Source organism: Passer montanus, unplaced genomic scaffold (assembly GCF_014805655.1).
Source record: "Passer montanus isolate IOZ18808 unplaced genomic scaffold, ASM1480565v1 scaffold21, whole genome shotgun sequence".
NCBI classification, from domain to species: domain Eukaryota; kingdom Metazoa; phylum Chordata; class Aves; order Passeriformes; family Passeridae; genus Passer; species Passer montanus.
Genome location: NW_024366703.1, coordinates 5,947,204 through 5,964,984, shown reverse-complemented (window position 1 = coordinate 5,964,984; position 17,781 = coordinate 5,947,204). Strand labels below are relative to the sequence as shown.

General features: G+C 39.7%; 1 protein-coding gene across 1 annotated transcript in view; it reads left to right on the top strand.

The window, feature by feature from the left end:
* Positions 1-80: 80 nt before the first annotated feature.
* Positions 81-17,781, top strand: part of LCOR (ligand dependent nuclear receptor corepressor) — a 29,394-nt gene continuing 11,693 nt past the window's right edge. The window contains exons 1-4 of the mRNA XM_039708904.1: positions 81-148; positions 234-313; positions 12,441-12,573; positions 17,106-17,393. Of these exons, the coding sequence (XP_039564838.1) occupies positions 94-148; positions 234-313; positions 12,441-12,573; positions 17,106-17,393 (556 nt within the window). The 5' untranslated portion in view covers positions 81-93. The remainder of the gene's footprint in view (positions 149-233; positions 314-12,440; positions 12,574-17,105; positions 17,394-17,781) is intronic.

Genomic DNA, 17,781 nt, shown 5'->3' with positions numbered 1-17,781 from the left:
GTAGCTGGGAGTGTATTTTGCAGTGCTCAGAAAAACAGATTTGTTGTGCATAGATAAAATGTATATAGGTTGGTAATCTGGGGATTTAGAAAAATGGCCGAAATGAAGCCTGAATCCTCAGAAAGCGGGCAAGAATGTTGTGAAACAGGTATTTAATTCAGCATTTCTCTTTTGGCTCCAGTTGTGTTGTGGTTTATGAATATGAAGTAATTTGCTATTCTTCTGATTTACAGACTGTGAGCCTGAAGGTGTTTCTGATTGGTCTTTTGATGAAAATTGTCTTTTCTGCTGCCTGAGAAGAGAAAAAGTGAAGGTAACAATGCAGATGTGTGAAGCTAGTAGTTGTAGGGGAGGGACAAAGGGAGGGAGTTTGCTGCTCCTAGTTAACTGAATATGGAAAATCTGCAACCTCCTACCCCTTTCTCCTTTGGAAAAAGGTTTTCTGAATTAAAATATACAGGTTAATGAACAGACTTGCCTCTTTCTCTGCAACTTTTTCTTTGTAGTATGTAATGCAGGTGCTGGGTTTCTTTTTTTTTTTTTTCCCCTGTGCATTAGCTCTTTCTGTTTGGTGTTTTTTATTTGTTTTGGGTTTTCCTGAGTCCTTTGTAAGGGATCTTGTTGGGAATCATGAAACCCTCCCCAAGGGAGCCATACTGTGGCTTGTGCATGTTTACTACAGTCAGATGATGGGCTTATCTTCAGTATGGAAACGTGGTCCATTTTAACAGTCTAGAATCTTGTTCTGTATCTTGGAATCTTCTTCCCTGTGGGCCATATCCTTTTATTAAAGTGCTCTTGTGCATGGTAGATTTTGTACTGTGCTTGTTCATAATGAAGTCAGAACTAAACATAGACAAGCCAGGTTTGCAAGTACAATAAACTTGCAGTTTATTTTCTTAGGGAGATCATAGTTGTATATAAAACAAAAGCTATGGTGCTATACTGATTGTTGTTCAGCCCACGTATTGAAATTGTGATTGTTCTATAACATAGGAAGGAAGGATCATCTGTCTTGGCAGAACTTCATTTACTGGAATTTGTAACTACTGCTTCTTCCTGCACAATGTAAAACAGCACCAGAATGGATCTCTATCAGCTTAGGAATTAAACAAAAGCACCTTTTCCTCTGCAACAGCTAACATGTAGCTGCATGGCTTGTCCATAAAGGAAGTACACTTGTTGACACTGGTATTTGCCATGCTGCCAGTTCATTTGTGTTTCTGTATTACAGCTTTTATTAAGGCAAAAGAGGAGATTTAGAACAGATGTCAGTCATAGTTATGTCATTGAGACTGACAGCAGGTAACATATATGTGTACTTGTTGTGAAAGGAGCTCTATCTTTTTTCCTACTTCATCTCATAAAAGGACAAAATCCAGTGTTAAGCACAGCTCTAGTTAAGCCATTGAATTGATTCAGAAATTAATTTTGTGGGCCAATTGGACAGGGTAGGTATTCAAAAAGGCAGTCTTACTGCTCTCCAGCCTCTGTGTCAATTCTGTTGGGTTTGGATAGTTTGACTTTTTGGCTTATCTTTTCATTTGTTTTGTTTTTGAAGGAATAATATGTGTCCTTCTAGGTCTAGGGTTTTTGTGTGTCATCTGAGAGATGGTAGGATGGGAGTGCTTCCTTTCTCTTGTGGGTGCAGCAGATTGCTGCCCTGCTGGCACTGATGTCATTAGCTTGCTATACAGAGTTAAATATGATTATTTCACAAGAGCCTTCAAATAGTGTGAATTTGACAACATCTTAATTGAAATTTTAATATCTGAGACCAAATTGTTGAAAAAAAGATTGTAACTTAATTTGGTATTTAGCTAGATAATGGCCAGTCTTCAGCTAATTCAGTTCAGCTAAATTTGGAATGGTACTGGTTTATTTGACATATCTTCCATTGAACATCTGGACTGATCTTTGATTCTTTTGGGAGTTGCAGGCTGTTCATGTGCATCTTCTCTCACCGTGTTTGGAAAAGAACTGGGCAGGGTGGCCTGGTTTGGTTGGTGCTTGCATAAGTGCTGAGTTACAAATGAAAAGATGTGTAATGGGTTATGTAGCTGGGAGTGGGATAGCCACAAGCCATGTATTATGATAGCTTGTGGCTGTGGCTGGCCTGTTTTTGGGGTTTTTTTGAGTACATAATTACCAATACCTCCTTTTGGATTAGCTGAATAATCAATCAGTGTACTTGATTTTCGCCTGGAAGTGACATGTAGGTACCTAGTGTAACAAGTTCAAAACCAATAAATATCTTCAGGGCTTTTTCCTGGATTTCATTTGCCCATAAGAATTACCTGTAACTCAGGAGATCAGTAGTTGTGCATAAGTAAAAATGAGTTCTGGACTTGTAGGATGAGAATTGGAGGCCAGTGTTAATTTATTGGCAGAGCTGCTTACAGGGTAAGAATCTACATTATCTGTCCCACTCTTTCAGTGATAGTTGTTACTGCTTTTGCAGGCAGTCAGGTTCAATTACATGACTTCTTCAAAGGATGGAAAACCATCTGCTTAAGTATTCTAAAAAGATTAATTTATTTGCAGCAGCAGTTCTAATTGCAAATACTGAGCAAATACCTGCATTTTTGGCAGTCAAAATACAAAAAAGGTTTCAATAGAGAAATGGACTAAAGTGTCTTCATTTGAAGGAGATAACAAAATACAGACAAAGTAGGGAGCCAGCATCTTCCCAGACATATTTTTTCCCAAATCCAAAGGGTTATGTGCAGTAATGTAGGACTTTTAGAAACTGGATTTTTTAATTTTCATCACAGAATCCAGAATACACAATTGTTTCTGTATGGTGTGATAGGAGAATAACTGGTTACCTAAGGTGCTGCTACCAGGTTATTAACGTGGGTGCCTGTGTGCAGAAATGGACAGGTACCTTGAAAGACAAAAAAACCCATTTAGTAGCTCTGGCTGCCTCCATGAGGTGAGAGAAAGATTGGGTTCTCTGGGACCACATCTGACAAATTCACATTTGGATAATATGCAATTGTGGTAATTCTCTATTGCTTGTGGTCTTTATCACTTTTCCTTCTAAAAGGTTGTGGTACAGCAAAGCCCCATCAATTGAGATGGATTGAACTGTACTTGCCTTATCTCTTTTTAATTATGATTCCTAATTTTTCTGTGTGGTTTGTTAAATAATCTGACTGAGCTGTCATTACAGAAGAGACCTTTGGCTCCATGTAGAATGTTTGTATCAAGTGAGGTGGTCTCCAGTGTAATTTGCTCATATTTGGAGCTCAGGCCTAGTTTAAGAAAGGCCAGAAGAAAGGAGAAACTGGAAAATGAATCCTTTAAGAGTATTCAGTCAAGTATATTCATGTGGAAAAGAAAACACTATTGTCTACAGTGACATAAAGCAGTTCATATGTATTAAGAGAAAAAAGGAACACTCATACATGGACACACAACTAATCTCATTAGTTGGTGAGAGCAGAACAAGAAGGATAATACTCCTAAGCACATTAACTATTTTATAGATATATTTAAGCTACAAAAATAGCAAGAGAGAAAATCACTTCTAGGAGTATATTCTGGATTCATAGGCTGTTTGATACCAGGAGATTGATTCTGGTCTGCAAAGTTCTCTAAAATACCTGGGCTTCAGTGAGAGGACCTCTCACAATTATTCAATTTGTGGAGAAGTGTGTTAAGGTACAGCATTTGAAGTTATCTTAAAATTCAAAATTACTCTGTTTTGATTTGTGTATTTTGAAAAGCTTGTAATTATTTTACACAACTCTGAAGACCTTTGACTATGGAGGAACATAAGCAAGAAGATATGAACTGTGGTAAATGTCTGAATAATTCTGAAGAGAAGTTATCACTCATCTAAACCATTAACTTGTAGAATAATTGAAGATGGCAAAGGAAATATCTGATAATGAGTTGAAGTTGCAGAACTCTTACAATTTTTGATGGCTTTAGAGTGTGTTTAAACTGTGTATGGAGTTCCCTAAGTGTGCTGGAACATGCTCTAAAACATTTTAAATGGATTTCATCATTAAAAAACTCAAGCATTTAGACTGTCACTTTTGTATTGTGTCATTTTAAAATCATTTGAAATGGAGGCTAAAACTTGAAAAGATGGTTTGTGATAATCTCCAGATGTATTTAGTAGGAATGCAGGGTTGCAGCTTTTCTTGTGCATCAGTGTTAATGAAAGCACGTTGTGGTTCCACACCACGATATGATTACATTTATATTCCACTGATACAGTTCTTTTCTCCCCTACTGTACATAATAAATGATAGTCAGGAGCTATGAATCAGTCAAGTTGTTTGTTTTGAATCTGATAAATATGATGTCAGTCATCTTACTGTAAAAAAATATATATATATATCCAGTGAGTGAAGGAGGTCTTAAAACTGATTAAACCATCTGAATTTTTATTAATACTGAGCTGGGAACAGTTGTAGATGCTTTAAAGGACATGCTCACAATTGAAAATGATCTTGATAAATTTGAGAAACAGGACAAGACAGACCTTTTTTGTCAAGTCAGAAGTTACAGATGTCTTAAAAGTGATAGGATTGTAAAAGCAGTAAACAACTTCATGGACTATTTCAAGAGAAAACCTGAATGCTGGTGAAGCCTCAAATGACTGTAGCATTTTGGGAGTTGTAAACAAACTGAATAGCATTGAAATGAAAGCAACAAGAATGATACTCTCTTGCAGGTAGAAGGAAAGAAGAGTGTCTGTTACCCTTAAAGCTTGTCTACAGAAAATTGTTCTCCTTTGTGTTGGCTATGAATTAAGAAGACTGTACAGTCTTAAGGAAAAAAACCACATTGAATAAGATACCTAGGGATGATTTAACATTCCTTTCTTACTCAGTGTTCCTGATGTTTCTTTGAGGTAGGGTGGGAGGCTGGATTTTATCCCTAAGGTCCATGGGTTGACCAGTCAGCCATGGGTGATCTCTGGGCAGCCTCCCTCCTTTTTCTCCCTGAAGATGGATAGGAATCACCTCGTCGTGTTCTAGCTTGTGGGCTCTTCCCACTCCATCTCTGTGTGTGCTGTGGCTTAAACATGAAACTGCTGTTTGCACATCTACACAACAGCCTGCATCATACAGTTCTCTTCATGTCAGCAGTTCAGCATTTGGAATTGCTGTATCAACATTTCCTACAAGGAGGCTCTCAGTGAGCATCCAGTGCTAGTGCTGACGAGGCCGGGCTGCCCAGGATTAGGTGGTCTCACAAGGTCACACACTGACTGTGCCTTTTGAAAACCTGAGCCCTGTATTTCTAAGGCTCTTTGACTTAATTACATAGTTATGTTGTTTATCTTAATGTACAAAAAGAGCTTTATCCCTCAAGGAACATGTGCAAACCACTCCGGGTATCTTTCTCTGAAGGTTTATTGTTCTATAGAGTGATGCTCTGGGTCATGCTTCCCACCTGAAGAGAAGCACAAAGAGAATAGAAAGAATCCTGTGTTATAAATAATACCTAAAAGTAACTGAATGGCTATAAATACCCTGAAAAAATGCCTAGTGAAAATACTATCTAGATATTATTTCCTACTACCTGCATGTTGCTACTGAAAACTTTGATGTGATTTAGGACTGTAGAGTGAGTAGATAAACCTGAAAATAGTTGCTCTAAATAATGGTTATTGGGAAGAAATACTAGAAAATGTAAAAAAAACCCCCACACCTAAAAAATCAACAACCACCCCACCCTAACCAAGAAAAAACCAAAAGAAAAAAACCCAACAGAAATCAACCAACCAGACACTCCCAAACCAAACAAAAACACCTCACTTTTGGAAGTAGAATAGCAATCACAATCAAATACTTAGTATTAAAGCTTGAATTTTCCTTCTGGGGTGAAAAAACCTGCAGATTCCTGGAATAACTATGGTACAATGGATAAGAAAACAATTAAAAAGTGCAATAAGCAGAACTATTTCCAGTATATTTTGTCTCATGTAGTCAGTACTGTACTGAACATGCCCGAAGACTATTTTTTTATACAAAGTGTGAGGTTAAATCTGACTCTTTTACATAACTGTATTTCTTTGTTTTGATGTCTTAGCATGGACACTGATAAAAACCACAGATGTGAGGAGATGCTCCTTAATTTGAGCGGTAAAAACTAAGCACTGCCATTTTCTTCCTATTATTCCTCTTCTCTCCTAAATGCAGATCAAGAGATCCTTTACTGAGCTGTTCACCAGCATAAGCCATTTAGAATTTTTTCTTCTGGCTGATCCCTTTTTCTTCATTCCTTCTCTATGTAGCAAGTGTACAGCTTTAGTTAGCTGCAGTAGATTAAATGGTACTCTTCTTATGTTGCCTTTGTATGAGTAATATAAAATACTTTTGTTTATGGTGAGGCAGGGTGCTACTGGACTGTTTTTCCAGTGAGCTGTATTTACAGTATCTTGTTATAGATGCAAAAAGGAAGATTTGAAATGCAGTGTGTTGGCCAAGGGTTATTTTTATTTTAGGCTTCTTCCAGAGCTATAGTCTGGTAAAGAAGAAGCTTCTCCTGTGGGAGCAAGCAGGTTTGAGTCTTTGGTATGGAAGAAAGCATCAGTCATTGTGTGAGGCCTTCACTTCTGCAGGCTCTTACCTTCACAGAATCAAAGATGTTTTTACTCACCTGTTACCTCTATCATCACATGTTCCTTATATTTCTGTTTGTCATAAAGTACTGTTTTGTGTCTGTACCCTGAGATAGTATCTCCCTTTGCTTTCAACAGAGAGCTTTTGGAAGCTGTTGAATCACAAATAAGATGTGAAAGCCCATCCATGTGGTTCAGGCCAGAGTCCACAGCATTTGGTGTTATTACCCTCAGCACACAGTTCACGTTCCTGCTGTGTTTGTTAATTTACTGTGGGCTTGTCATATAACCTTGCTTCTTAAACCTTTTGAAGTTGAGACAGCACAAACTTAAAAATTGCTTATTTTTCATTTGTTGTGATTTATAAATGAATTTCTAGTTCTTCCCTTCTAGTCCCATGTGGATATGAGTTTGAAATCAACTTATACAGTAGAGGCCAGAAAAACAGATGCAGCCTAAATATTATGGTAACTGATACTTTATCAAGGTTAACAAAACAAAACACTCCCTGAAGCCAAAGAATGGCTGTGTATACATTCCTGCAGTAGGTAAATACAGGTATCTTTAATACAGCTTAAAATGAAAGTGGAAGAAGAGGGCCAGTAAAGAGATTTTTCTCCTGAGCAGTAGCAAGGCATTAAACAGAAAGAAATGGGAAAAGGTGTGTGCATCTAGGGGTGGAACCTAAACATTTAGATTTTGTATTTTTGTAACCTTGTTTTCTAGTTTCTTGAGTGTATTTAAAATGAATGATGTATCCTGGCATCTCACATGCTTAATTATCCTAGTTTGAATTTATTGAGATTACTCAGCTGCTTGAAATTGTGAGAATTGATTTTATTTCATTGTAGGTGTTGTAACAGATAACTTAAATTTATTTCACTTAAAAGTAGCTACTATTAAGCTTCTTCACAGAAGATCCTGTTTGTTGATAATGCTTGTTCATTTTTTGCTTAGTTTGCATGAAGGATATATGGAGTAAGGAGAACTGTGTATGTTTTGCTTTCAACAGTTATTTCTGGGATCTAAAAACAATAGCCAAAGGACAAGTGCTAGATGTGAGATTTGCAGCCAAATGGTGTAAGATATCTAAGTTTTCTTCTTTATAATGGACTCTTACTTTCTGTATTAATATGAAATTTTACAGGCTTCTGTTCCATTTATGTCTTGGGTCATAGTGTGAGGAGTGACCAAAGTATGTACTCTAGCACCACCTCCATCACCTTCTGATGAACAGTTAGTGGTGGATCCTTTGTAACAGCTGCTACCCCACCTATGAGCTGGGTGTGGTGCTCTCTTTGTTACACCCAACCTAAGGGTGGTCATCTCTGCTAATGTGCCGTTAAGGACTGCCCAAAATATCCTATGTCTCCCAGGATTGCATCATTCCCTTGTCAAATTCCCTGCCCTGGGGGAAGTAGTGAACCTTCCTGCCTGGATTTGAGGGTGGTGTGTGATCTCAAGGTTTGGGCACTTGGGGGAACCACTGCTGGACCTCCAGGGAAGGACCAAACCTTTCCACAGGACCACAGCTTTGACAAGTGCACATCCATCATTTCAATGGGACTGCAACCACCATTTAATCAGACTGCCACCACCACCCTGACCAGCAGGGTGCCAAAACTCTTTGTCAGTTTAAGCCAGTGTTTCTGTACTATTGCCTTGACTGTAAGTTTCCTATTAAATTGTAGCTCCATGTGGAAATCACTTGCAAGGTATTTGTGTGGGGTTATTCCTCCCTCTGGTTGACCTTCAAACCAGCACATATTTTGGTACCCAATGTGTGGCATCCTGAGAGACATCAGAATTGCAGTTTTGCATTGTATTACAGAAATTGCCTCTTCACTGTGGTGTGATGACTTGTTTGCATGGATCTGGTACCTTGCTCTCCATATTTTTGTGCACATGGGGAGGTATTTGCCAGTTGTGTTACACCTTTTGAGACCAGAGAATGCTATGAAAATTGCTTCATTATTCTTTATGTCTATTGCATGATAATATCAGAGGCAGCGAACCTCATTCAGAATATATACTCAGTTTCCTTCTCCTGTCCTGGTCTGGGCTGCTGATTATGGAGCCTTGTTAATAATCACACCCAGCCAATGGCAGGAAGAGTAGAGAATGTTTTCTTCCACGCTTTCAGGCCCAACACAGCAGTTTTTGAAAATACTGAGTTCTGTCTGGATATCAAGGACGGCATAATCTTGTTGTTAGTTTTGCTCTGTCTTCTCTGTATGGCCTGCGCTGTGTACACCATGCTTGGAGTCATGACCAAGCTTGGTGTGGTCCAGCATATTCAGGAGGATGAGGAAAAAAGAAGCCAGTCAGCAGGCACTGTGTCCACACAAACTGTCACTGAGCCAGGACAGCCGAATTCAGTAGTAGTTAACCCTGTTCAGAAAAGGAAATTGAAAAGCAATTCAGTCAGCACCGTGACTGATGAGGAGGCAGCAGGACCTTCACACCCAAGTGGAAGAGACAGAGCTGGAGATCATCACTTGGCCTCTGTCCCTGGGTGAGTTGTGTGAGCTGCAGAGGGAGTTCACCCAGCAGCTGAACGAGTCCCTTCTGACCTGGCTGCTGCACATCTGGGATGCTGCAGCTAATGACACCATTCTGAAAGGACATGAGGCTGGGCAGCTGGGATCGCTGTCCCACGGTATAGTCATTGACCAGGGGATCAGGGAAGCCCAGGAAACTCTTAGCCTCTGGCAGTGGCTACTAGCAAGTCAAAGGGCTAGATACCTGTGTAAAGGGGACCTTCACATGCAAGAAGGAATATGGAGCACAATGGAACCAAGGTATCCAATGCCTAAGGGAATTAGCTGTGCTGGTGATCATTTTTTCAGAAGATGAGAGATTCCCTAAGAGCCCAAAAGGTGTCCAGTGCACATCACAAATGTGGTTGAAATTTGCAAGGCTCAGACCAGAAATATATTCCCACTACTTAGCAACACTGCAGTGGAAGGAAGGAGAGGACAAGGTGGGTGCATTGGTCAACAAACTAAGACTTTGCAAGGATGCTGTCACTGCCCTGTTATGTACCCACATCTCATCTGTAGAAACAAAGCTGGCTGGGCACATCTGGAGCATGAAAGAGAAAACTGAAGAGGGCCACCAGAAACTGATGAGGGAGCTTAAGGAAAGAATTTACCACATCTTGCCAGAACCAAGAAGAGTCTCTGCCATTTGGACCGGGTGTCCTTCAGCCAAGGAGAGAGGATACACTCCACGAGGTAACCTCTGTTTTTTCCTTCAGAAGCATGGAGAAGACATGAAGAAGTGGCGTGGAAAACCCACCTCTTCCTTAGCCACCCAGGTACATGAAGTGAAAGGAGGAACAACAACTGCAAGAAGCTCATCTAGGGTCAACACTGCCTTGGTCTCTCTTAGACAAGGCTCCAGGTGGTAAAGGAATGATGATATTACTGACCCTCTTGAAGGGACCTCAGGGGCATATTTACAGGAGGAGAGTAACATGTACAATGACCAGGATTTAGAGGGGCCCTGCCTTTAGCCAGGTAGGGGAAAGGGACAATTGGATCTGTTGGACTGTGTGAGTCCAGTGGCTTGATGTGTCTGACCCACAAAGGTTTATGGCTTTGGTTGACACCAGTGCCCAGTGTATCCTCATGTCATCAAGATATGTGGGAGTGGAATGCATTTCTATTTCTGAGGTGGCAGGACGATCCCAGCAGTTGACTGTATTGGATACTGAGTTGAACTGGACTGGGAAGGAATGGCAGAAACACCCCATCGTGACTGGTTCAGAGGCCCCATGCATCCTCGGCATAGACTGTCTCAAGACTCAAAATTACCTTGCTGGGCTTTTGGGATAGCTGCTCTAGGGACAGAGCAAATCAGACAACTGAATACCTTGCCTCGTCTCTCAGACAAGTACAGTACATTTGCAATACATCAGTGACAGCATCATAGGGGGGAATACAGCTGGGGAAGTCTTTGAGAAAGGAGAGGAGATTATCCAGATTGTCCTGAAAGCTTGCCACTAAATGAAGTAAGATTAAGGGACCTGCTCAGGAAATTCATCTTCCAGGAGTAAAGTGACAAGATGGACATTGCCAGATTATTAACTGAAATATTTATTAAATATTTAAGGAAAGAATTTACCACATCACTGAAATTATTAACAAAATAATGTCTATGTCTCCACCAACCAAAAAGAAAGAAATGTAAGCCTTCCTAGGTGCTGTGGGCTTTTGGAGGATGCATATCCCAGAATACACTACAATTGTAAGCCCCCTCAATCTCATGACACAAAAGAAAAATTATTTCTGGTGGGGCCCCGAACAACAAGCTTTTGAGCAAATTAAACAGGAGGTTCCATGCAGTTGCCCTTTGGCCAGTCAGGACAGGGCAGGATGTAAAAAATGTACTCCACACTATGGCTGGAGGGAATGATCCTTTCTGGAGTCTCTGGCAGAGACCTGAGGAGACCCAAGGATGACTGTTGGGATTCTGGAGTCAGGGATGCAAAGGGTCCGAGGCCAGCTGTACCCCAACTGAGAAAGAGATTCTTGCAGCCTACAAAGGGGTTCAAGCCACCTCAGAAGTGACTGGCACTGAAGCATAGCTGCATCTGTTAACTGAAGTACCAGTGCTGGGCTGGATGTTCAAGGGGAAAGTTCCTTCTACACATCGTGCCACTGATGCCGTGTGGAGCAACTGGATCACGCTGATCACACAGGGAACCTAGATGGGAAATCCTAATCTCACTGAGATTCTGGAAGTCATAACAAAATGGCTTGAGCGTGAGAGTTTTGGACTATGTTCTGAAGAAGAGGAGCAGGTGACCTGTGCTGAGGAGGTCCCACCAAATAACCAATTAGCAGAGAATGAAAAGCAATAGCGCCCTCTTCACCAATGGTTCCTGCCCAATTGTAGAAACAAACAGGAAATGGAAAGCTGCTCTGAGGACCCCCACACAGAAAGCTGCAGAAGCTACCACAGGACAAAGTGGATCAAGTCAAATTGCAGAAGTTAAAGCCATCCAGCTGGCTTTGAATATTGCTAAATGAGAGTAGTGGCCAAGACTCTACATTGACTTGTGGATGGTAGCTAATGCTCTGTGGGGATGGCTGGATCGGTGGAGAAAGGCCAAATGACAGTGCAGAGGGGAAACCCACCTGGGCTGCTGAGATCTGGAAAGACCTTGCTACCCAGGTGGAGAAGCTGACTGTCAAGGTCTGTCACATTCCTGTACGTGTACCCAAAAGTCAGGCTAATGAAATAACAACATGCAGGTGAATTTTGCTGCCAAGGTTAAAGTATCTCAGGTAGATCTGCACTGGTAGCACAAAGGAGAATTACTTCTAGCTTGTTAGGGCCTTGATGCCTCCAGTCATCAGGGAAGAGATGGGACATACCGATGGGCCTGTGACCAGGGGGTGGACTTAAACATGGACAGTGTCACTCATGGATCACTGTGAGATGTGTGCTGCAATCTAGCAAGCCAAGCAGATGAAGCCTCTTATGGCATGGTGGACAGTAGTCAAAATATAGGTACAGGGAAGTATGGCAAATTAAGTAGGTCACCATTCCCAGAACCTGCCAAGGCAAGTGCTATGTGCTGACCATGGTGGGAGCAAGTGCAAGGTATTTGTGTGGGGTTAATTCCTCCCTCTGGTTGACCTTCAAACCAGCCCAATTTACAACAAGAAAACAGGACAAAGTACAATGTTCTGATGCAGACAAAAAAAGAAGTTTTGATTTAAATAAATTCAACTCTGTGCTGAATACCTTAAAATGTTTTGAATTTAGTGAAATATTGAGTGCCTAGGGAACTTTATTCATTTTGGAGTCTGGAAGATCTTACAAATATTAAATATCTTTGCAGGAACACTTAGTCAGTCTGGATGAGCCAGCCTCGGAAGCTGGACAAGAAGCTCTGCTTAGACAAGAGCAAGCAAAAATCATTCGTTTTGAAAGGCAAGCGGAAGAGTTCCTCAATGCAGTCTTTTACAGAAAAGGTTGGTTTTGATGGGGGTGGAGGATACGGGAAATAGTCTCTCTTGTGGTCTTTCTGCATGCAATGTAGGTATCAAAGATCTGATGTTCAAGTTGAATGTTCAGTATTTTTCAGTTATCTTCTTTATATATATTTATCAAGGATAAAAATTGATTCTGAAGTGATGGAGCAACATAACAATGTGGGCTTGGGGCATTGGAAGAGACTGTTGATGCCTAGGGAGCATAAAACTCTTTAACCCTAAACAAAATCTCTCCATGAGATCACTGGTGTTTTCACTTTTGGAGAGATGACTCAGTTCTTACCCCGCAGAACTGTTCCCCATAACCAGTGTTTAGGTGGGTGGGCTGTTTGGAAGAAAGGTCAAGTGGCAGTGCTGGTTGTAGGTGGGTAATGTGTTTTGGTTTTGTTTTTTTTTTTTTAAAGTATTTTATTTTGATGGGATATGTACTAATGCAGTTTTTCTTAAAGGTCATCAGTCTTTTCACTATTGGTAATGATTACCACCCTATTCCCAACAATCTAGAATATAAAATATTATTGGAATAGTGCTAAGGGGGATATGTGAGGAATTCAAAATGTGATCAGCAAGAGAATTGCTGTAGAATATTCTGAGAACATGCTCAGTACTAGAAAATCACCTAAATATCTTCTGGAGAGTTGTTGCTTAAACTGCTCTTAAGGAAGGCACAGAGCTCATTTCACTTTTTTCTACAAATCTGAGAAACATTAATCCAGAGGTTGCTTCCAAATGCATCCTGAATGAAAGTACATCGTACTTATCAGTCTAACCCATGTGTGAGAAAATCTGCCAAATCAGTAATTCCAACCTATCTGCTGGGGGACAATGTAAGGCTTCAGTTTAACAAATTAGAAATTGCTGTAGCCAGTCCTCAGCCCCTCCTTCCAGTGACCAAAATATTTAAAGGTGTTTTAAGTAGATAACAGTATCTTAGCCTTTCTTTTATGACTCAAATGAATAAATACAAGCTATACATTATGATGCTTCTATACTTTTTGCAATACATGCAGGATGGTAGGAAGGATAGTTACTGCATTACTACTGATAGTTCAGATAATACCTTTATTCCAAGGCTTCCTTTTCAATTCTACTTTTTTTCTTGTAAGCTTAATGTTTCCTTTTGCTTTTGAGTTTATCCCATTTATCTTAAAATCCAGAAGGAATTAAAGAAAACTAAAGTCTAGAGAAAATACAGGTTTTTCCATATTGCTTTTTCGGTGACGAAAAAAAAAGTCTTTCCATCATTTCCAAATTGTTTATTAAAGACCTCATTCCTTTACCACTAAACTTAAATCTTCATGTATGATGTGTGTCTTTTAGGAAAGTATGCTTTTTAAATTCACTGAGAAGCCAGCAGCAGATATTGTATTGTGTTAATGAAGGGTGTAATACTCTGTCCGTGGCTGGCTACCCAGAGTAAAGATAATGAAACAAGCCAGATGTCTAAGAATCTTTGAGAATTTTTTAAAAATACACCCTTGTTTTTCTTTCTTGGACAAAGCTGTGCTTGGTGCAAGAGTAACAGGCGAGGGATAGAAGCCTGGCAGGAAGTCAGTTCTGAATCCTTAATGCATGATTTTCAAGCTTGCCTCTATTTAGATTGTTTGAAATCTAACTCATGCTGCTGCCATAAGATCCCAAGGCACTGTCATACCAAAGAGGACACAAAGAATGGCAGAACTTTAATGTTCTTATATTGCCCAGAGATGCTGAGCTCTCCTGGCTTCCTGACAGCAATTGGTTTTTTTCTTCTTTCCATCCTCACTGCCAGTAACATTTGAGATGGGTATTTTGTAGCCTGGGTAGATCAGAGAAAATGCAGCTGCTCTCTGAACACTGGCCACACGTTAATGTACTGAACATGAACAGGGAATTAACAACATCAGCAAACTTTTTGGAGAGGTTTACTGTCCATTAATCTTAGTCCTTTCTCTGAAATTGTGTCCCTGGCACTCTGATCCAGTAATGCTTCCTTTAAATACTCTTATTTTTCCAGTCAAAGCAGAGTGGTAGTACTTAGTTGTCTGTTACCTTTGCTTTGTGGCAGGTCAGGACCTTCTTCTGGTTTAATGAAATCATGCCTTTATTTGTTTGATACTGCCCTTTTAAGGTTTTGATATAAAATACACAAAAACTATTAAGGCTTTAAAGCTCAGAGGTACTGCTTCAGACTATGTATAGCAGATAACTTTTTGCTGTATTTTCTCTTCTCAGAGAATTTCTATGTTTTAGTTAATTTTAGTTTTATTTTCTTAAAAAAACCTGGACAGGTGGAGTCAAGATAAATATGTGATTGATTTCAAGTGATGCTGGATGGGCACCAGCACATATTTTCCACTCACTTTTGAACAGCTTTAATCCTCAGCATGCAGGTTTTATATTAAGCAAGAAGCCTTTAATGTGCTAGGTACCTAACCTTCTGCTTGAAATGGAATTCTGTGACCTGAATTAGTGCATTTATCTTGAACAGCACTAGAAAGTTGTCATTCTGGGCTGATTCTATGAAACTGCAGATTACAAGGATGCATGGCTGTAGGCATATGCAATATTTTATTTCTGAATGTGTAAATATGTTCAGATGTAAGCATTTCTGAAATGAACATATGAACACGGTGCACTGTAAAGGCCTGATTGTTCATTCAGAAAGCACAAGTGCTGTAAAGCTCTGCATTTCTGCCAGCCCCACTTGTATATGCTACAAGCACGTGTCAAACAGTTGGTATCTGTCTGGTCATGTCATCAAATTGTGTCCCTCTGGGCCTCCTTAGAGCCTTTCTGTGTCCTTCAGGAGGTTATAGTGAAGAGAATAGAAAAGTAGAAGAAATGCCACCATTGCAGAACTAAACCTCTCCACTTTTCCAGGCTGGTGTCCTTGTGGACCATTTAGGAAGCAAGTGAGATTATAAATGCACCAAAATTTAAGTTTGGCTCATTTTTTGGTGTCTTCTTAAAACTGTAGTATTTGGTACTTAACAACAAGTAAAATCTACAGGATGTTTTAAAGAAAATGGTTACATATTTACATAAACATCCTGGAAATTTACAGGATTTACAGAAATTTACTGTAAGAATATACATGGTGACTGTATAAGATCTTAGGTGTAGAAAAGTGTGCTTAACAGAAAGGAATTTGGGCTTGATAAGTATTTAAAGCTCAATATGGTGTTTCGTCAAGAAACAGGCTGCTACTGCTGCTCTTTGATTTGTAGGCAGCTCTGCTCAAACCTCCATGTCAGTCATCTTTTACACATACCATAAAGCTGGTTTGTTGGATTGATGTACTTTTGATAAAAATGGTGGCAAAAGGCAAATCTAACACTGAAAGGTCCCACAGAAGATTTCCTAATGCTTCTAATAGCTCAATCTCAATAGATTACCTTTCAACCTGGGCCATTTTTTAAAAGAGGTAGTAAACACTTCTCTATTGTTCCCTCTTGAGAGCTGCTTTTAAAGATTTATTTGGTCTTCTGCTGTACAGTTTTTTTGTGAATGTTTCATCGGTAATAGAAAATCAAACCTTTTGAGCCATTTCTGGAATAGTGGTGTGGTTGTCTGTGCTTTGGGGTTTTTTTGGGAGTATTGTGGGTGGTTGGTATTTGTTGTTGTTGTTTTGGGGTTTTTTTGGGTAGTGATTTGGCCAGAGAATACAGTGTTTCAAGTGAAGTGGCAGGACTTAGCTTTTGTGATTTAGGAGTTACAGATTTACTTTCACATTACAAATTACTACTGGTCTAAAATAGTGATTTTTGTCAGTCAATTTTTTGTGTTGTCCACATGCCCAGATACCTTTTTATTTATACACTATTTCATATAAATAAATCGCAATGCCTACTTGTTCTGTTTCACATCCATTACTAATAGATTTAGCAGCTCTTCTAGAAATAGAATTACTTGTCATGTGACACATCTTGGGGTTTTGTGTATATGCAAGTTCTTTGGGTGATTCCTGATCCTGCATTGATTGCAATGTTAGAAATATCAAAAGAAATATATAGAATGAGATGGAACACACTTGAACATTTGATCTTCATGTGAATTATTTTAATTTATCAGAACTCTAGGGCTTTATTTCTCAGTAAACTTATAGGGGACTGCTGCAAATTTATTTTCCATTTTACCTTTCTGTAGCTGCAGGTAAGTTATGCAACTCTTCCACTGTATAACATGTTCAATATTTCTGGATGAGCTCCATTACTTGGCACTTTAGCTCTCCTTTCCATTTCCACACCTCTTAGAGGTCTGGGAATATAGAATATGTCTATATTTTAAAACAAAATATGAGATTGTGTATTTCTTTTAGCAAAGTGTTATTTTGGGAAGGCTGCACCAGAATTAGCAATGGTTCTTATTCAGGTATTCTAAGACTGAAGTGCATTTTCTACAGAAACTATTTTATCTTTGGCTTTTCTATTTTCCCCTGAATTTTTTTTTTTTTTTAAATAAACAATGACTTAATATAAAAGCTGTTTTACTTAAAGTGCTTCCTTAAAAGAAATCTCTAATATTTGCAGACAGTCCTAGGGTCTCCGACCCCAATATTCCCCTAGTGGCCCGTGAGATCATGCAGCGAATGATCCGACAGTTTGCTGCTGAATATACCTCAAAAAATAGCTCTACTCAGGACTCCAGCCAGCCCAATAGCACAAAGAACCAAAGCCTGCTGAAAGCATCTCTGGTCGCCTCCTCTCCCACGGCTGCAACTGCTCAGAACCCTGTGCTCAGCAAACTGCTCATGGCTGACCAAGACTCACCTCTGGACCTTACTGTCAGGAAGTCTCAGTCAGAACCTAGTGAACAAGGTAGGACTCTTACCAGTGTCTTGCATCCTGTGGCAGTCCATTAATGGCATTCTTATTGCAGAACCAATTAGAAGGTTGCACTTTTGCATAAAATGTAAAGTGGAAAAGCAGTAGATGTTTTTACAGTTAATAATGACTAGTTCAGTGTGGCTAGAAGAGAAAAGACTTTTTGAAAGAATGTAGATCCATAGACATGAGAGATTCTTCTGAAGAAGGGCAGAGAGGATGGACATGCTCTAGACTCTGAGGACAAATGTGCTGTTCCTGCTGGGAGCTGCCAGAAACTGTCTGCCAAAATAGACTGTACACTTGCTGATAAGAGAAGTTCACGTGGTCATGAAAATCATAATGTTGTCTCTTCTCTGAAGATTAGTGCACAATCTGACTG